The 19,039-nt window shown below is 43.0% G+C and overlaps 6 protein-coding genes across 6 annotated transcripts; 2 read left to right on the top strand and 4 right to left on the bottom strand.

The window, feature by feature from the left end:
* Positions 1–15: 15 nt before the first annotated feature.
* Positions 16–1,902, top strand: LOC6623359 (TBC1 domain family member 13). The gene is made up of 5 exons (XM_002046721.4): positions 16–176; positions 242–315; positions 376–833; positions 985–1,508; positions 1,562–1,902. Exons 1-5 carry the CDS (start codon positions 157–159, stop codon positions 1,674–1,676), a joined length of 1,191 nt encoding a protein of 396 aa, XP_002046757.1. The 5' UTR covers positions 16–156; the 3' UTR covers positions 1,677–1,902.
* On the bottom strand, positions 1,813–3,930 carry LOC6623389 (cytosol aminopeptidase). Its single transcript, XM_002046720.3, has 3 exons — positions 2,755–3,930; positions 2,238–2,702; positions 1,813–2,178 (listed from the first exon to the last, which is right to left on the bottom strand). The coding sequence occupies exons 1-3, from the start codon at positions 3,790–3,792 to the stop codon at positions 2,038–2,040; spliced, it is 1,644 nt and encodes a 547-aa protein (XP_002046756.1). The 5' UTR covers positions 3,793–3,930; the 3' UTR covers positions 1,813–2,037.
* A 1,652-nt stretch (positions 3,931–5,582) lies between these two features.
* On the bottom strand, positions 5,583–7,626 carry LOC6623340 (cytosol aminopeptidase). Its single transcript, XM_002046719.3, has 2 exons — positions 5,963–7,626; positions 5,583–5,908 (listed from the first exon to the last, which is right to left on the bottom strand). The coding sequence occupies exons 1-2, from the start codon at positions 7,457–7,459 to the stop codon at positions 5,768–5,770; spliced, it is 1,638 nt and encodes a 545-aa protein (XP_002046755.1). The 5' UTR covers positions 7,460–7,626; the 3' UTR covers positions 5,583–5,767.
* A 320-nt stretch (positions 7,627–7,946) lies between these two features.
* On the bottom strand, positions 7,947–15,287 carry LOC6623276 (uncharacterized). The gene is given in 6 exon segments (XM_002046717.4): positions 7,947–9,403; positions 9,917–10,112; positions 10,171–10,375; positions 10,743–10,904; positions 12,351–12,767; positions 15,090–15,287. Coding segments are annotated over 5 exon segments (1,470 nt in total). The 5' UTR covers positions 12,543–12,767; positions 15,090–15,287; the 3' UTR covers positions 7,947–8,688.
* A 362-nt stretch (positions 15,288–15,649) lies between these two features.
* Positions 15,650–17,432, top strand: LOC6623323 (LETM1 domain-containing protein 1). The gene is made up of 4 exons (XM_002046716.3): positions 15,650–15,906; positions 15,977–16,591; positions 16,647–16,935; positions 16,994–17,432. Exons 1-4 carry the CDS (start codon positions 15,803–15,805, stop codon positions 17,330–17,332), a joined length of 1,347 nt encoding a protein of 448 aa, XP_002046752.1. The 5' UTR covers positions 15,650–15,802; the 3' UTR covers positions 17,333–17,432.
* A 34-nt stretch (positions 17,433–17,466) lies between these two features.
* RpL14 (ribosomal protein L14) lies at positions 17,467–18,780 on the bottom strand. Its single transcript, XM_002046715.4, has 4 exons — positions 18,759–18,780; positions 18,361–18,462; positions 17,932–18,126; positions 17,467–17,735 (listed from the first exon to the last, which is right to left on the bottom strand). Exons 1-4 carry the CDS (start codon positions 18,759–18,761, stop codon positions 17,553–17,555), a joined length of 483 nt encoding a protein of 160 aa, XP_002046751.1. The 5' UTR covers positions 18,762–18,780; the 3' UTR covers positions 17,467–17,552.
* Between the last annotated feature and the right edge of the window lie 259 nt (positions 18,781–19,039).

Here is a 19,039-nt window from a genome sequence, read left to right as displayed (position 1 = left end):
CATATTTGTACTTTCTTATACATTAATTGGCTTACTGCAGTTGCAGTTGTACATCCCTGCTATTATTAATTGTATAAATGACAACAAAGCAATAACATACGCGAAACACACGTATTATTTATAAATATATGGAGAGCGTAAGGATTTGTGGCAAGCATGTCCATTTTTAAAGTGCGGTATGTACATTTGGCATCTATGGGAAACAATCGAAACTAAGCGAAAGTCTGTGTTGTTTATGCAGCGTTAAGGAATTCGAGGAGATTTTTGCACAGGATGTAATTGAACTCAAGCAACTTCGTCGGCACACTTTCAATGGTTTGTTGGTGTTATATGGAGATGTTTAAAAATAACCAGCATTTACGCACATATCCACAGGTGTGCCAGATGTGCTCAGCTTTCGAGCGCTCAGCTGGAAAATGTTGTTGGGCTATTTGGGACCCAGACGCAGCAGCTGGCCCACAACATTGGCGCAGAAGCGCGCGCTCTATAAACAATTCATAATGGAGCTAGTGCTGCCGCCTGGACACACACAAAATGGCGCTGGCGACAGCGATGATGAATCGAGGGGCGTTGGCCTGCAAGATCATCCGCTTAGCGAGGGGCCGGAGAGCGCTTGGAACACGTTTTTCAACGATAACGAATTTCTGCTGCAAATTGATAAAGATGTGAGGCGTTTGTGTCCGGACATATCGTTCTTTCAACAGCCCACGGACTATCCATGTGAAATTGTTGTGCACAGCAAGGGGGAGCAGGGCAGGAGGCTACACGAGCGCGTGGTGCCCTCCGTGCTGAGCTCGGCAAATGTTGAGCGCAAAGGTCTGGGTGTGACTAAGGTGAGTCTGAATGGCATAAAGACGTGTTGATTGTAGGATTAAGAGTTCAAGAAACCTTCCATTATGCATTCCTTGCGGAATCTAGCAGCAAGTAAGTTGGCTTAACATGAAATAATACAACCCTAACCAAATGAATCAATCACATATCCAGATAAACTTGATAACAAAACGCTCGGCCGAAAACTATGCCGCCATGGAAGAAGGCCAAGAAGCACATTGGGAGGTTGTGCAACGAATATTATTTATATATGCCAAACTCAATCCCGGTCAGGGATATGTGCAAGGCATGAATGAGATAGTTGGACCCATTTACTACGTTATGGCCTCAGATCCGGATCTATCGAATCGTGCACACGCCGAGGCTGACTGTTTCTTTTGTTTTACTGCATTGATGAGTGAAATAAGAGACTTTTTTATAAAGACATTGGACGATGCGGAGGGCGGCATTAAATGCATGATGTCCAGGCTTTCGAATATGCTGAAATCAAAAGATATAAGCATATACAATCATCTCAAAAGTCAGGAGCTGCATCCTCAATACTACAGCTTCAGGTGGATCAATCTGCTACTCTCACAGGAATTCCCACTGCCCGATGTGTTGCGAATATGGGACTCAATATTCTCGGATGAAAAGCGTTTTGATTTTCTTATTAAAATTTGTTGCTCCATGATATTGTAAGTCACAGGAACAACTTAAAGATGACAACTCTAATAATATATTACCACAGAATTCAACGGGACGCCATACTCGAGAATGACTTTGCCTCGAATGTGAAACTGCTTCAGAACTATCCACCCATAGATATTAACGTGCTTTTGACTCACGCTGTCTCATTGGCGTAGCGTACGCCGTTTCCGAATTTAAAGCCACAGCTTGCGCTTAATTTTATGACCTGAGAAATCGATATTCTGAAGAGCAATACGTTAAGCAATCATTGACAGCGTCGCAAACGCCAAATCTATCAAAACGCACGAGTCGTATACTCAAAACTCTGTATTTACACATATGCTTTTGATAAAACTTTTAATTTTATAAATTTTTTTTCATTAATAAACTAATGAATTTTAACATTCTGTGTCCAAATAATTAAAAACTCAGAAACGTCAAATAAGTCGCAGGTCTGTCACTTAAAAGAACTCCGAAACTGTCGCACTATCCGAAGATCTGTTTGGAACTCCCACCACCTTTTGCTGTTACGTCATCCTAACCCTTCAACTTTGGGGCAGTGTCCTTGCAAATGGTCTGAGCAATAAACTCAATCAAAGTGCGAGTTGGACGACCAGCCATTCCACGTCGCAAATACTCGAACTCTTCACCCGCTGTTACCATCACGTTGGTAGCATCCTGTAAACAAAAGGCCAAGTTAAAGCACCACTTAATACGCACCCAAAAAAATAGCTTACAATATGCATCCATTGGCCGCATGGCACAAATTCACGCAGGAAGGCAGCTGCCTTGCAGGGACGGCCGCCACGTCCAATGCCGTAGTTCTGAACATCACTACGTCCACCAGCGCGGACGGCCTTGCTGTAATAGTTCCACAATGGGAAGCGCCAGACGCGATCTCCAGTGTGCATGCTGGCGTGCTTGATCTGTTGCCAGAGGATTTCAGAGTTAGTGAAAATACCGCAGGCAGCTTCGTCCAAGGCCTGACGCATATAGCCCGAGCAGGTGCCAATATCAATGATGCACTTGGGGCAGAAGTTCTGACCGTACAGTAAAGCATCAGCCAGAACCAGAACATCCTCATGGTCGGTACACTGGACCTCGATAGTCTTGCCATTCATAGATTTAACCATGTCGCCGGGACGGAACGAGTTGCATCCAATTACGTTCTCGCAGAGTGGGATGAGACCGCGAATGTTGACCTAATGTACGGATTAGCGATTTGCTGTGCTCTTGGACGATTGAATAACTCACCGGCAAACGCAGTCCCGCCACGGCACGACACGTCGCCACCACTACAGCAGCTCCGGTCATGTCACCACGCATGTGGTAAAGTTCTCCACGTTCCTTCAGGCACAGGCCACCAGCATCAAAGGTGACACCTTGACCGACAAGAACAATTGGACGCTCCTCGGCGCATGTTCCATAGTAGCTCAGCTCTAGGAAGATCGGTGGCTCACAGGAAGCCTTGCCTACCGCCAAGAAGGCATGCATCGACTGGCTCTCGGCCCAGCCCTCTACTTTGACTTCCACATTGACACCAGATTTACACAGAACCTCGACGACGTTCTGGGCAAATGCTGTGGGGGTTAGCAAGTTAGAAGGCATCTCTTGAAGCTGCCGGGTCAGATTCTGTGCAGCGGCTTTCTGCAATCCAATACGCCAGCCCTCGATGTCGCAGATCTCGTCTTTGTTGGTATACAAATCAATTGCTGGGACTGACATACGCCGCTTGGGATCGCGCAGCTCCTGGTATACCCAAATGCCCAAAGCGGCTCCCTCAGCGGCTGACTCGGCATGACCACAGTTCTCAACTTCAATACGATCGGTGTCTAGTTCGGCCAGGATCCTGCAGGCGTCAGCCACCGACCGACGAATGGCCTCCTTTTGCTCATCGAGCACCTCGTAAGGATTATAGCCCAGGCATTCCTTGCCCAGACCTATCACAGCCACCGCCGAGTAATAGGGTACCCGCTCGGGCTCAATCGCGAAGAGCATCCGCGTCTCACCGCGCTTCGGCATGGGACCAGACATGCGCAGCACCTCCAGCAAACGTCCGTGCGTCTTTTGAACATTGTATCGCCAGCCGGCCTGGGTCAAGATACCGGCATCGTTTTTGTCTTCTTCGTCCGCATAGACTCCGATAATCAGGCCACGTGATGGAGGATCTGCGCAGATTTCCATCTGCTGAATCTGCAACATCTGGTTAATCATCTGGGAGTAGGTCCTCTTGAAAATTGTTTGCCGGGAAGGAAAAACCCGTGAGGCCAAACGTCTTGTTACGCGAAACATTTCGACTTTTCACAAACTAAAACTCTGAAAATATTTTGTTAACTATAATTGTACTTTTTAGGCACAAAATTGAAAGATTTTTTTCCGGAATTCTTTAAATTGTTGCGTGTTCTATCGCCAAAGGAATGAAAATAATACTTAAACGTGCTGGCCTCATGCCCTTACAATGCCACGACAATTTCAACTGCTACTAGATCGAAAAAAATTCTATAAGCTGCTTTAAATTTGAAAATAAGAGTTTTCAGTTCAGCGGCTTAGTAGGCTAGCCTATATGTTCGAGAGTACTCGGTATGAAGATACCCTATAGCATAGGGTTTAATCCATAATTCCAATTTCCTTAATAGGTATCCAAATTAATAGGGCATAGAGATTATGCCAATTTTGGTCAATGGGCATACTTCTATGCGAAAGTACTCGACATGAAGATACTCTATAATACAGAACCTATTCCATACCATATATAATTAGTTTAATTAGTATACATTTCGGCAATAATCGGAATGAAGATACCCTATAGTACAGAGCCTATACCATACTTTCAATTTGTTCACTAGGTGCAATCGAACAAGAGAGTAATCGGCATGAAGATACTCTGTTATAAACGGACCTATACACATAATTCCAATTTGTGCAATTAGTATACATTTCGATCGGCATAAAGACACCCCTTAGTGTAAGACTTAGTTCGCCATAGTTCCAATTACAATTCTATAGTAATCGAAATAAAGATACCCTATAGTATAAGGCTTAAACCATCGTTTGAAGTATACAATTCAATAGGGTATAGAGCCTATACCATACTTTCGAATACGAATACGGCATGAAGATACCCTCTAGTACAGGACCATAGTTTTAGTTTGTTTAATTAGTATACATTTTGAGAGTAATCGGCAACAACATACCCTAGTGTATAAGGCTGATACCATAATTTCAATTTGTTCCATACGCTCACAATACGAGAGTACTCGACATGAAGATACCCTATGGGGTTTAAAGCATATCATATACACTTAACATAATTCATGCAAGCATTATTTCTGTTTGTCCTTACAAATATATTCAAAGCTTAGACACAAGACACGGAAGATGCTGTTAAAATTCCCAAAGAGTTAAAGATTCGTGCAAGGCTGAGGATGAGTTTCTGTGAAGTCGGATTTTGGCTCGAGCCTTGCTTAAGTATATTCCTTTCAATTTGCAATATAGCCTTTCCAATAATCAGGAATTAAATAGATATTAACATACTTTTGTTTTATTGCACAGTACTTTATTTAATATAAATCAGTTTAGGTTTGACTATTCTTTATACATCTTATCCAAATCAAGGTTTAATGGTTTAATAAATTAAAACGCCGTTTGGTACAGTACACGTTTAGCAGACCTGTGACTTCCTTGACGCTTCTCAGTTTCAATTAATTTATTCTATCAATTATAATTATGTATTTTTATAAAGCCGCCAACATTGACCTTGACACAGTCGGCATAACTTTAGCTTACACAATTTTAACATACCCCTTGGGATATTGAGGACACAAACGTGGCTCGGTGGAGGCCGAACAAGTGCCACTGTGCATTTGTTGTGCTTTGGATTAATATAAAGCCATAAATACTATAATTATAACAAGCGCAAGGGGTTGAGGATTAAATGCAGCCGAACACCCGAGTCGGCCATAAAGCAAACTATTGGACTTATCCAACCTTATTTAGCCCGCATCCTGCATATGAAAATATTTACGGCATACAATATTTTCAGTACAACGGGCAATTTATACAAAATTGAACTGAACTATGAATTCTTGTAGAGAAAAAGCTTTGTTTATTCTAGTGACCTTTAAATAACATAATATTTTGAAACTTCGTCACAATACTTTTTCACCAGAAATTTATAAACATATCGGTTTAAACGACACTTCCTTGCATTTTGCGTCTAATTGTACTGTATTGGATTACGCTTAGCTACATTGTCCCACACACAAATTTATTTTCCCATCTTTGGTGCAGTATCCTTGCAAATGGTTTGAGCGATGAACTCAATCAGGGTTCTGGTAGGACGACCGGCCATGCCACGTCGCAAGTATTCGAAGTCCAAGCCGTTTGTTACCATCACATTGGTGGCATCCTAAAGAAGGCACAATTTAGCAAGAATTCTAGTCACAGCGTTAGATTTACTTACAATATGCATCCACTGGCCGCATGGCACAAATTCACGGAGGAAGGCAGCTGCCTTGCAGGGACGGCCTCCACGTCCAATGCCGTAGTTCTGAACATCGCTGCGCTGTCCGGCGCGGACAGCCTTGCTGTAGTAGTTCCACAATGGGAAGCGCCAGACGCGATCTCCGGTGTGCATGCTGGCGTGCTTGATCTGTTGCCAGAGGATTTCAGAGTTAGTGAAGACGCCGCAGGCAGCTTCGTCCAAGGCCTGACGCATATAGCCCGAGCAGGTGCCAATATCAATGATGCACTTGGGGCAGAAGTTCTGACCGTACAGCAAGGCATCGGCTAGAACTAGAACATCTTCATGGTCGGTACACTGGACCTCGATGGTCTTGCCATTCATGGATTTAACCATGTCGCCGGGACGGAACGAGTTGCATCCAATGACGTTCTCGCAGAGTGGGATGAGACCGCGAATGTTGACCGGCAAACGCAGTCCGGCTACGGCACGACAGGTTGCCACAACAACAGCAGCTCCGGTCATGTCACCACGCATGTGGTAGAGCTCTCCACGTTTCTTCAGGCACAGGCCACCAGCATCAAAGGTGATTCCCTGACCGACCAGCACAATGGGACGTTCCTCGGCACAGGTTCCGTAGTAGCTCAGCTCCAGGAAGATCGGTGGCTCACAGGAAGCCTTGCCTACCGCCAAGAAGGCATGCATCGACTGGCTCTCGGCCCAGCCCTCTACTTTGACTTCCACATTGACACCAGATTTACACAGAACCTCTACGACGTTCTGGGCAAATGCTGTGGGGGTTAGCAAGTTGGAGGGCATTTCCTGCAGTTGACGGGTCAGATTCTGTGCAGCGGCTTTCTGTAGACCAATACGCCAGCCTTCAATATCGCAGACCTCGTCCTTAACAGCGTACAAATCGATTGAGGGAATGGAAATGCGAGATTTGGGGTCGCGCATTTCTTGGTAGGCCCAAATGCCCAAGGCAGCACCTTCGGCAGCAGACTCGGCATGTCCGCAGTTCTCCACTTCAATACGATCAGTGTCTAGTTCAGCCAGAATCTGACAGGCCTTGGCCACTGAACGGCGGATGGCTTCCTTTTGCTCATCCAGGACCTCGTAGGGATTATATCCCAAACATTCTTTGCCCAGGCCAACAACGGCCACGACGGAATAGTAGGGAATGCGCTCCGGCTCGACAGCAAAAAGGAGACGAGCCTCACCGCGCTTTGGCATGGGTCCAGACATACGGAGCACCTCAATCAGACGGCCGTTGGTCTTCTGCACGTTGTATCGCCAGCCAGGTCCAGTCAGAATGCCAGCATCGTTTTTGTCCTCTTCATCGGCATAGACGCCGAGGATCAGACCGCGAGATGGCTGATCAGCACAGATGTCCATCTGCTGCAGCATCAGCATCTGGTTGATGGCTTGAGATGCGAACTGGCGGCATAGCTGCTGATTACTGACACGGAAGATGGCGCGACGAGTTAGACCAAACATGATTTTTAAAGGAAGCTTTCGGATTTGAGTTTAATGATTCGAACTGGAGATTCACTTGAAATTTTAACACTTATATTTGTAAACAATATATATATATTTTTTTTTCACGATTAGAGAAAAAACATTGAATTTTAAATAAACTACAATTTTTTTTTACCGATATGTACTTTACAATACATTTACAGGAACTGACTTACTTTTGGTTTTCGGTTTGGGATATGGGAGCCAGGGGCCGGTCGAATTTCCATGGCCTACTCGGATCTCTTTTTCAGGGCCTACTTTACCAATTTTACTATTTTCCTTTTTCAAATGCAAACAAAGTGTTTCCACGTATATATATATATATGCATATCTACTTTACGCAAGAGCTTTCTGGAAAAACCTTTTGAATTGATTAAAAACTATATAATTCCATAGATATTAAAGCTTTTTGATTTTTATTTTTTTTTTTTCAAGCATTTGCTTTTTAATTTGTATAGCTCTTTAAATAGATAATTAGGTACAATGTTTTATTTATTTAATAATACTGCATTAAGTTTTTAAGATTTAATTATGAAACAGATTAAACACAGAAATTTGCGTATACATTTATTATATACATTTGATGTATTTAAGCTATTTTTATATCGTACACATATAAAATAATACAGCTTATGAATCAGCTTCCCATATTATTATTTAACAATTTTCTTGTACTTTAGAGTTCGTATTGTATATGTAAGAAAGAAAAAATCAATAGGTTTGCTTGGGATATGTTTCCGTTTTTTATCGCTCGACTTGCTTCCTCATTTACATCATCTTTTTTTTTTTGGTGGGGCTTGTTCTTCTTCTTACGATTGATTAGAAAATTTCTGAGATAAAGTAATTAATGGCTTCATTTTTATATATAGACTACATCAACAAAGTGGCTAATAAAGTTTGAAAGAGTGCAACATTCTAAAGACATTTAGAAGAGGCGCATTTTTTTTGGATCAATTTTGAGCAAAATATATATTTATTATTTATGAGATGCAACGCACTCATTTTGTAAGTAGTTATGCACTAGTTTTTGGCACTCGCTTTCTGGCACCCCTGAAAAGATCTAACTTAAGCATATCGATAATGGGTATACATATATATAAATATATATATATATATATGTTTGTGTGTCAACACACTTAAGCACATTTAGAACTATTTAAAGCGTTTATACCCACGGATTTGAGCCAGAACAAAGCTTTAAATGTCAATCACAATATTGTTGTCACGGTCACGGGCATTCCTTCGGCATTGAGGGAATGCTCGGTTTCGGTCTGCACACGATTCTTGAAACTCTCAACGCTATTGACCTTGCTCAGGTCGATGGGCGGAATATCCTCGTCATAGTCGGAGGCCAGCTCCTCCTCGGCCAGGTAGCTGCATTTTGTTGGCTGCTTAATGTGCGGCTCATCCAAGTCCAGCGTATGCGGCACAGCATGAAAGTAGTGCGTCTTGGCCTTGATGCCCGCCTGACCCGCCACATATATGCTGCCATCGTCCGTATCCTCGTCGTCCACGTGACGCCCACCATAGTTGCCATAGCCCGCCTCGCATTGATAGGGATTTGACTTGACGTGCACATTCCGGCAACTGCCGCCACAGTTATGATGACTCTCGGCCAGGCCGCCGTCGGCTCCATAGCAGTGACCCCGGTGCAGTTGCTGCGACTGAAGCGACGAGTGCGTATGTTGACCCACCCCGGCGTTTTGGCTGCCGGAGTGGGCCACTGACTGCTATATGTGCGAGTGGGAGCGCGCTATGGACAGAGAATATGGACTCGTATCGTTGTGCAGATGCAGTGTATCATATATGGGAAACTCGCAGCACAGTATAAACTTGAGAGCGCGCGGCACCTCCTCGTAAACGGCCGGCGGCACAGGTATCAACGGTGAGGTCGTCGCCTTGTACTTGCGATAATCCACTTGGCTATAAACGGGAATTTTTATGTTATCCGGTCCTTAGTATATATAATAAAATTGAAGGGCTATCTGTGGCACGCCGCAGACCTAATACCCTTGAAGTTTGGCCTAGACGTGCAATTTCTTAATATAGTTTGCTGTGAAGCTTGTATATGATACAGTAAAATAATTGCTTTTAATAGAGTTTGGTAAAATTCGTAAATCTCTATTTTCTTAAAGATTTCTAGGTTTTTAGGCCGAGTACTAAATGTTTGTCCGATCGTTCCTATGGCTTTATGATAAAGCTATATGCTACATGATAAAGTGGTTCAGTTTTGAAAGTATTTTGCATACATACAATAAATAAATGCTTTAAGACTAAGAGACTAGTTTGTAGACAGACAGAGGTATAGACGGACAGGGCTATATCAACTCGGCTGTTAATACTACAGATGTCTCCTACACACTACACGTTACACACCTCATTAAAAAATAATGATACCCTCTAGAAGGGTAGCAAAATCATTGATGGTCAACTTACTTTTTGTACTTTTCATCAGCGCTACGCTCGCGGAGCGGTATGCCAGATAGAAATAGTATTATCAGTGTGGTAAAGATGGGCGATGCTATAGCGACCCATTCGTGGCCAGTGATCACGTTTAACGATATGACAAATATGCCCCACCAAACAATAACCTCGCCAAAATAGTTGGGATGCCGGGAGAGGCCCCAGAGACCTAAATGTTTATGGCTTATGTTTATGTTATCTAGCACATAATTTATATTCGCACTTACCATCATTACAAAACTTGCCCTGGTTGGCCGGATCCTGACGGAATGAGAACTTCTGCAGATCCGCATATGTCTCGGCCAACAAACCGACAATAAACATGCCTGTGCCAGTGGAGTCCAACGTTGACATGCCCTTGTTCGCCTGCGGTTGGGTGTGACGCGAGTTGATAATTATGACAGGCAGCGAAACGATATACACCCAAATAGCCTGCAAGAGCACATATTGATTGCATTCAAATGAAAAGTGGACAGATTTCAAGTGCTTGCTAACAAGTGCCGGCAATCAAATCGCTGCGACACGCCACAAACGTAGAAGGATTGTCAGTCAGACATACTCACACACTCTTCCCACACCGACACGGTAGTTATTGTGTCTACCCTATCCGCAAACGTTTAGCCGGAAACAAACCGGCGGCAACATTGGCATTTACATACATGGCCAGACACGGTGACAAGCTATTGTAATATTCGAAAAATACCTGGGGAAATGTCATGCGCTGGCAGATACATTGATTACGTTCCATGGCTGTCACGCGTGCTGCTCAGATATTCATTTCCTTTGGGTGTTGACTCACCTGAAATGTCCAGAAAACTGCATAGCGTATGACGTTGCGACGCGTATCCTCGAACTGTTTGTCCCTACCCAATTTGATGATACGATAGAGCAAATAGGCAGAGAGCCTTGCGCCCCAAAGGCATACGAACGCAGTTACCATCAGCTGACGACTCTCGTAGGCCTGTAGAAATAGATGGAAACAGTCTAATAAAAGCTATGTAAACTTGTAAACTCTTATAGCTAATCTCTAGTCGAGAGTGCTTGACCAGCTATTAACCTGTATACAGTTAATATTTATAATAGTATTTGTCCACAAGCACTTTACTATGCAACCATCGAAATGTCTCACTTGGTTTTATGAAAATCGCATAGAAAGGTGATATGTAAGAGCAATGGCAGTAGAAGTGCAGTTGGAGTATAAAAGAAAAACGAATCCTTTATACTTAACTAAGAAATTATTATAACTGTAAATGATTGTTACTTTAAGTCATAAAAATCGTATAAAAGCGCGTTACGCGCTAAAAAAGGAGGCAATTTTGGCAAAGGAAATCCCCTCGCTGAATTTACTGCGAAATCGTTTCCAATTTGTTTTCCCGCTAAATTGATTTGGGTGCTAAAGTATTTTTTTTCTTTATTTGTTTTTTGCAAACACTATTTGCAATAAAAATTTTAATCCTCGGTTCACCGAATCCAATTTTCCACTTATTTTTCTTCTGCTTTTGTTGGCTAGCTTGCGCCAAGAATTTTTTTATTATTTTATATTTATATTTTTTGTTTTGCACTAAACCGCTTCGTTGATGGTCATCCATTGAAAAAGCTGCACTATTGACCTAGGTAGTTGCCGGCAGAGCTTTTGCTCCGTGATAAATGAGCGCCACTCCCGGAGGTATCAACGCACTTCATTTATTTATTATGGCACAATTGGCAGTTGGCATATGGAATAAATCAGAGTGGATTTTATAAAAAGTGCAGGGCTTTCTCAAACGTGTGCTCAATCTTAGTAAGTGTGAACAGTCTACAGTATAGAATGATGCTGAAAGGATGTGGCGAGGCTTAAGTGAATATTCATATTTATGAGGAGCACTCAAATGGGGTTAAATGTGGAAGCGTATGCAGAGTGATACGCATAAAATAGAAATAATCTTGTCTTGTTTTACAATATAACATGTTGCTACATATGTAACTTAGTTAGCCGCATTAACGGCCAAAGTCGCAAACAATTTAGCAGACAGAATGACAAACAACTGGCCGAAGGGCCAGGGCCGTCGCCTGCCCCAGACAAGGTCAACCAAGTGAGGCATAAAACAATAACAACAGCAACAGCAACAGCAGCAGCAGCAACAACAACAAATTGTGGGCTAGTTGGGCGCAACCTTTTGTTATTTGCCAGCGAGCCGCATGCCGCAACTGCAGATGCTTCCCATGCACTCGCACTCCATGCTGCGTTAGTGTACGTATGTGTGTGTGTGTGTGTGTGTGTGTTGTGTAAATTTCACTTTTCAATGTCAGTAACTGAAACCGACAAATCCCGCGCCCAGGTGTAATTCAATGGGCTTTCGCGCCGTTTAATTTACAGCCCAATTTAAAGCCCATTTACCAACTGATACCCACCCATCTGGCCACATACCTTGGAAGGGCGATCCAGTTGGCCCAAAAAAAAGGTGAGCAATGCGATGATAATGAAATTAACGCCGCCGGCAAAGTCCGACAGTTTGTCCATGTGCAGCAGCGCGTTCAATAGGAAGAACAATAGCTGCATGCTGGCAATCACAATCGCGCTAATGGCAAAATGATTTAGGCCAAAAACGTTTATGGCCATCGTTTAATTGTTTGCCTAACGATGTATTTTGTCAAATCGATGCGGCCTCTTCTTCTTTATATTATTATTTCTCTTTGAAGCTGCTTCAGCTTGCACATCAATCTCTTCTCCTGCGGCTGTTCATCCTGTTGTTGTTTACATTTCCCCGCTTAGGTGATTGGGCTGTTTGCCAAGACGTCAACACTGGCAGATTGTATATATATATATATTTTTTTTTTGGCGCCTCTGAAAAGTGCAAAAGAAAAGAATGCATTTTATTGATTTAATACTTGATTTTTCCGGTACATAACGTATCGCGTGTGAAGCATTACAACTGCTCCTCTATATAGTATATCCAGTATTCTAGAACAGTTTTAAGGCAGGCACAACTGCTTACGATTCTATCCCAGGCAGACACAGAACGTTGTGTAGGTCAGGTATAATTGGCGTTAAATAAGGTAGCTTGGCATATTTATGAAGTATATTGGTTGCATTGGGTCGAGATGTCTTCATAAACAGAAAAGATTTCCATACAAAATAATCTTTTTCCATTGATTCTTTGTGAAGAACTACATCATATAGAGAGAGAGAGATTCAGATAGGATTTTGTTCATATGTAATTTGGATCAAGATCTAATAATATAAACACATTTCTCATACCGTACTTAATCTCAACTCAATCGTTCCAATGGAAACTAAATGTCTTGATAAGCAAAAGTGTTATTCCAATGGCAGCTTTAAGATAGGTGGACCGACAGGTGAACCTATGCAAAGGGCTAATTTTTAAACTGAAAGCCTCTCTCTAATCGACTATAGAGACTGTTAAAGAATATATGCATTAACATTATAGGTTCAGCCATGTCTTCTTCTATGAATTGTTTAATGCTTGCCAAAGTATCACATCGAATAAAAGACAACTTCAAATGCAGCATCAGTCTAGAGGTCAGCCCACAATCAGTTCAGTTTTGACGATTTTCCACCTGAAAGTCGTGGCAAGTATGTTTGCTAAATATACAACTCTCAACTAGATAATTACATGTGTTTTCCCATACATCCTAATTAGACATCACAGTTTCAGCCTTTGGCCAGTGCCACGAGTCGTATGCTGCACGCGTACGCTCTGAATGCAGGAAAGCATTCGCATTAATTAAAACGAGACCCGCGGCATTAGAGGCGAACACCTTAAACCCAAATGCAGCTACTGCTGTGTTAAATACAGAGTCAAAAAACACACACACACACACACACACACACATACTATAGAGCAGGCATTTGTTTGTTGTTGTTGGTTTTTGTGCAGCCAGCTACGTGTTTGAGTAATTCGTCGCCGCAAGACATTGACATGGTGCTTGCATAGCTCGGGCCATGTCCTTTTTCAAATAGTTTTTCCAACTTCTGCAACGCTGAACTTTGCATTGGCATACTTAACATTCGTGTCGTTGTCACCTCTCTGCTATGTTGGCCGAAAAGCGAAGTGAAAAACATTCTACAGAGCTCTCAATATCCAAATACTTTACGAGCTTTTCATTTCCTATATATAAATTGAAAAGCTTGTTTTGTACTTAAAGTTGACTGAACATTTTAAGGATGGCTTTGCTGGCACACACTTAAAGCAATACAATTTGCAAAACTAAATACGTTGAGACAACATCAAAAGAAGAAAATTGTGCGCTAGTTGGTAGTGTCCGACTGACAGATACCCTGAACCTAGCCCCTAGCTGCCCTGGCTTCTTTTTTTTGTTATTGGGCGCTTAGTTTTCTTAATCTATGTTTACCATACGAGGACTCTCTTAATATTCGACTTGTGCCTAAAAACTCTGTTCCCAAAATAGATCTTGACATTATATATATATTGAAGAAACAATTGGTAAACTCCTTATATATCTTCCAAATTTTGTTACTTGCGAGATCAATGAGTTCGCAGACGAAGCAGTATCTCTTCAGAAACAAGAGTATATATTAGGTCGTACTGCTTTCTACGGCGACTACACAGATCCATTATATCCTTCCCTCTCATTTTTAATGGGTTCAGGGTATAAAAAGCCGCCACGCGCCGCGTCGCTTGTGATATTTATAGCCCTTGGCTGTTTCAATTTGTATAAGAGTCGCTTAGAAAAGCGATGTCAAGTTTACCTTTGAGTTAGCTTCAATTGCAACGCAAACAAGCAAGCAATTGGCTGAAGTTCTGGCCTATGCGTCGTATACATAATATAAATAAGCTATATGTGTGCTAGTGTAAACAATGTAACTGACACCTGCCCAGAGCTGGCTGGCTAACTATGGTGCCCTTAACACTGGCTAGTAGAAGCATTTGCCGCAAACAGCTAAATAAATTGGATAATGGGAAAAGCTTAACGGGAAAAGCGCCTACGCAGTGGAGCGGAGCAGTAAAGGATGCTACGGCTGTTCAATTTGTTTGCTCTTTGCTCGGCTTTTGCACAAGTGAAAGTAAGTTGAACACGCGCTTAGCTTTCTTACATATTTCTTGCTGAAGGTCTTTACACATACACTGGCACACAGGCACACGCACACGTGCGTAGGACTCGCGCGTCAAATCGTTTTTAATACCTATCAACATCTGAGGCACATTTCCGTTTCCGTTTTATACCTGCAAATTAGCAGAAGTGAGTGAAGCCAACACGAGTTAAATTCTTAACGATTTAATAGTTTTGATTAAAAACATTTTTTGCGCGACTTTGTTTAGATTGTTTCTGGCACATGGAGCACAATAATAGCATTGAGTGCGTGCAAACGACTGATGCCTATCACTTCTACGGGTAAACTGAAGAAAAATTTAGCAAAAAAGGCATGCGGAAACAAATGTCGAGGTAGCGACATGCGCAGCTCCCCTCCTTATGTGCTCTGAGCGTTTACTAAAGAACCTGTGACGACATGCTAGCTAATTTCAAATTTGCGCGCGCAATCAAAAACTTTGGTTTAAATGACAAATGGAGTATATTTTATGGTTGCAGCTATTTAATTTGTTTAAAAATGCCTGAGAGTATGCATCAGAATATGCACAACATTTAGACCCAGTGGCAACGCTTGCACAACTTATTGGCATCACAGATACATGTATCTCAACATTTTTCTTGAAGCAACATGTATCTATTTCGGTTTCGTGCCGCGTGAAGTTGGCAGCGGCCTCTCATCTAAAGAAGAAGAAAAGTTAAAGATTAAAATAATTAAGCGAAACAATCTAGGCTGGCTCCTGCATCGGAGTTGCAGTCGTTGCGTAATTACGCTCGCTTGTGGGTGTATAAGGTTGGAATTGTCGCATAATGGCGTTGGCATTGCGTGTGGCCTGCAGGGGCCATTGGAGCAGATGGCCACAGGAGCGCCGTCGATTGGTGCGACTGTGCAGCACATCGCGGCCACCCGGCAGGTAAGTGGTGCGGCGGCGGCGGCACGGCAATCCCAATTATCAGCCGGCATTAAAAACTCATTTACAACAGCGATAGCGGACAGAAATCGAATTACAGCACACAAGAACAGCCCAAAATGACGGCTCCAAAGCCAATGGACACGACTCCGCCACAAATCAAGCGTAATGTAGCCGCTGAGATTACCAGCGTTGGCAAGGTCATCTACGAGGCGGGCTGGGATGAAAAAAAAGCCAAAGGAACGCAGCCAAAGACTGGAACAACATCGGACACATCAACGCGCGTTGAATCTACGCCCGGCGACGATTCACCGGATAGAAATAACAAGGACAAGGATCGAGAGCCACAGAAATCGAAGCGCGAGCAGATGCGAGACGATATGCAGGATTACATCTTCGCGCGCTACTTCAACTATGTGAAAAACTATGACAAAGTGCTGGAGAAGAACTTTCCAAAGGCTATGCAGCTCTATCGGGCGTTCTTCGATGGCGTCAAAGACTTTTTTGCGGACATGAAGCGTTTCCTTAAGGTGGCGCGCATTGCCAACGATTCGCCGCAAGGCATCCGGGCATTGAATCGCCAAGAACTCGAGCTGTACATGCAAATGCCCCGCGACATGATGAAAGTGGCGCCGGCATTGATTGGCTGCTCGCTGCCCATGGTTGGCTACGCTTTCTTTCCGCTCGTGTAAGTCGATGAGTTTATCCCAGTTGGACACATAATTGTGCATAATCCTGTTCAGCTTTTATTATCCACGCACATTTCTCACGGCGCACTTCTGGACGCCAGAGCAGCGCATCGAGTTCCCTAGCTATTTCATGAAACGCAGACTGCAGTGTAACAAATCTGTGCTACGCTGCCTGCAGGCCAAACTGAAGTCTGTCGCGGGACATCATAAGCATGCAGAGTTCGAGTGCATTCTAGGTCAACTGGGCAGCGGCACACATCCCACGCCAGAGGCTCTGATTGCAGTCAAGGACATATTCGCCGAGGGACCCTACTCACTGCTGGGCATGTCGCGAAGACACGTTGTATGTGACAAATGCTTCCTGCTCGTTATTTTTGTTTAAACGCAAATCTTCCTCGTAGAAATGTCTAGTCAAGATGCATGGTCTGCCCAATAGCTTGTTCAAACGGCATCGCTTGCATGAGCACGCATTCCTGGTGCACTACATGGATTTAGCCATTACACGCGAAGGTGGCGTCCATAATCTAAGCCTGCCGGCGTTGCGCTACTCGTGCTATTTGCGCGGCCTCAATCCGGATAATCTGAACGCTGAACAGATGATCGAATGGCTACGCAACTGGGTGAAGGTCTCCACGTTAATACAAGGCGAGCACATCACACTGTTTCTACATCTGCCTATTCTTCTGGGCTATAATCATCCCAACAATTGGAAAACCATCTACTGCAAGAAAGACTCCTGAGCGAATGGTGCTAGTTGCTTAAGTTTGCAAAAAATTGCAGACTAAAAACGCGTTTTGTTTTATAAAAGCAAATAAAACTGTTAAACACTGAAACTAGAAATACTTCTGCGGTAGAGTAAACAAATGGGGATGCGTGTGTTTTTCCTAAAAATAACACTTCTTTTATTTGCTCCTTTGTGTTGGATGTTCATCAAGCAGTTACTTTCGTTAAATGTGTTGTTTACTTTTTGGCCTTGGCCTTCTCAGCGCGCAGACGCTCGCGACGATCCTTCTTGAGGATGCGTGGTGTGCCATCGGACTTGGTGCGCTTCTTCAGTGTGTTGAAGGCAATGGTCAGCAGCTTGTTGCGCTGGCGCTTGGCATAGCGCAGCTTGAAGCGATCAAAGTCGTTCAATTGCGAGCGCTGTAAGAATAACAAAAAGGCATGTTTAGTAACTAGAAACATCAACAATTTGCAAAGTTCAGATTTTAGGCTGGGATTTCAGTTAAAACAAAAGCTAGCTTCATGTATGTATCAGCCGGCAATTCCTATCAAGAACTTTCAATTATCATCATATGCAGCACTTCAAACAAGAAGTGTTTCTTCGATATTTGCTCACCTTGCAGATGTTCTGTGCCTTGACGGACCAGGGGCTGACCTTCCACTGTGCCTTCAGGTCACTGTCAACCCAGGCCTTGCGCACAATGCGTGTGGGCGCGGTGTATGGGAACTTGATGCGGTATTTGGTCAGATGCAGATTGTTCAATCTGTATTCCTGACGTGGAACACCAGTCAGCGGACCATCAACCAAAACCTGCAATCAATATGTATATATAGTTAAGTTCTATTTAATTTACTTTGCTGAACAGCAACAACCAGTGTGTAACGCTTATGGGCAGACAGTGCTCTTTCAGTTCAAAAAAAATAGCTTCATATATGTGTCAGTTGGCACTTCCTATCAAGAAGACAAATTATCATCATGTGCATCTGTTGCTTGGTGCGAACACACGCTTGTTGCTGTTACTCCTGCATAGGTGGAGCCACTTACTCTGTTTTGGTCAATGACGTCGACAATGGCCACCAGGCGACCCTTCAGGGGTCCTGCCGAGGCCTTGGCGATGCGACCAGTTTGTACGAATCTCTCGAAAGGCTGCAAGTACACGGAATTAATCGCTTATATAAAAAACAATTCAACTTTTCATTTTGTATGTACACATGGACAGCGCGTTGGCCGCCTGCTAACTGAACTTATGGTCACCACGTGAAATAATTTTAGGGCATTCTATGCAGACACAAACTCAATTATTTTTGATAATTTTTGTTAGCGGCAACTAAACGCGACTTCCATGAAAACCATTTGCATTGCTTAATTCAGCATGCGCACTTTAAACCTTTTAATTTTCACATTTTTCATCCAAATGAGGAAAATATTTGGTGGGATCTTACCATGACGCTAACCGGAAAGAAAGAGAAGGAACGAAAAACTTTTGACAGCACCGCGTCAACATGGCGAAAAGTGTGCACTAGACAGGGTTGCAATTTAAGTTCATTTTACAGCACTATTACACGTTTTATTTACAGTTCTGATATGCCTGACAGAATAGTTTGAATTTCATATTGCCAAAAAAGTTTAAGGAAACTAATATTATTCGGCAGAATGAATTAAAAGTAATAATATCAATTTTCCTCGTCCAAAAAGAAAGAATTGTTTAACTAAACAAATAATA

Source organism: Drosophila virilis, chromosome 3 (assembly GCF_030788295.1).
Source record: "Drosophila virilis strain 15010-1051.87 chromosome 3, Dvir_AGI_RSII-ME, whole genome shotgun sequence".
In the NCBI taxonomy this organism is placed as follows: Eukaryota; Metazoa; Arthropoda; class Insecta; order Diptera; family Drosophilidae; genus Drosophila; species Drosophila virilis.
The sequence above is the reverse complement of the archived record's forward strand: the minus strand, read 5'-3'. Positions and strand labels throughout refer to the sequence as shown.

What these genes read in the sequence shown, in the direction of transcription:
- LOC6623340 (XM_002046719.3), bottom strand. Translation starts at nt 7,459, where the DNA reads ATGTTTGGTCTAACTCGTCGCGCCATCTTCCGTGTCAGTAATCAGCAG. An exon ending in GCGGCCAGTGGATGCATATT is followed by an intron (nt 5,909 to 5,962) that starts GTAAGTAAATCT and finishes TGCCTTCTTTAG; the next exon opens with GATGCCACCAATGTGATGGT.
- RpL14 (XM_002046715.4), bottom strand. An exon ending in ACGTCATTGACCAAAACAGA is followed by an intron (nt 18,127 to 18,360) that starts GTAAGTGGCTCC and finishes TATTGATTGCAG; the next exon opens with GTTTTGGTTGATGGTCCGCT. An exon ending in AGGCACAGAACATCTGCAAG is followed by an intron (nt 17,736 to 17,931) that starts GTGAGCAAATAT and finishes TTATTCTTACAG; the next exon opens with CGCTCGCAATTGAACGACTT.
- LOC6623389 (XM_002046720.3), bottom strand. Translation starts at nt 3,792, where the DNA reads ATGTTTCGCGTAACAAGACGTTTGGCCTCACGGGTTTTTCCTTCCCGG. An exon ending in TGGCGGGACTGCGTTTGCCG is followed by an intron (nt 2,703 to 2,754) that starts GTGAGTTATTCA and finishes TCCGTACATTAG; the next exon opens with GTCAACATTCGCGGTCTCAT. An exon ending in GCGGCCAATGGATGCATATT is followed by an intron (nt 2,179 to 2,237) that starts GTAAGCTATTTT and finishes TTTTGTTTACAG; the next exon opens with GATGCTACCAACGTGATGGT.
- LOC6623323 (XM_002046716.3), top strand. Translation starts at nt 15,803, where the DNA reads ATGGCGTTGGCATTGCGTGTGGCCTGCAGGGGCCATTGGAGCAGATGG. An exon ending in ACATCGCGGCCACCCGGCAG is followed by an intron (nt 15,907 to 15,976) that starts GTAAGTGGTGCG and finishes CATTTACAACAG; the next exon opens with CGATAGCGGACAGAAATCGA. An exon ending in GCATGTCGCGAAGACACGTT is followed by an intron (nt 16,936 to 16,993) that starts GTATGTGACAAA and finishes TCTTCCTCGTAG; the next exon opens with AAATGTCTAGTCAAGATGCA.
- LOC6623359 (XM_002046721.4), top strand. Translation starts at nt 157, where the DNA reads ATGTCCATTTTTAAAGTGCG. An exon ending in ATGTCCATTTTTAAAGTGCG is followed by an intron (nt 177 to 241) that starts GTATGTACATTT and finishes TTGTTTATGCAG; the next exon opens with CGTTAAGGAATTCGAGGAGA. An exon ending in AAGGTCTGGGTGTGACTAAG is followed by an intron (nt 834 to 984) that starts GTGAGTCTGAAT and finishes TCACATATCCAG; the next exon opens with ATAAACTTGATAACAAAACG.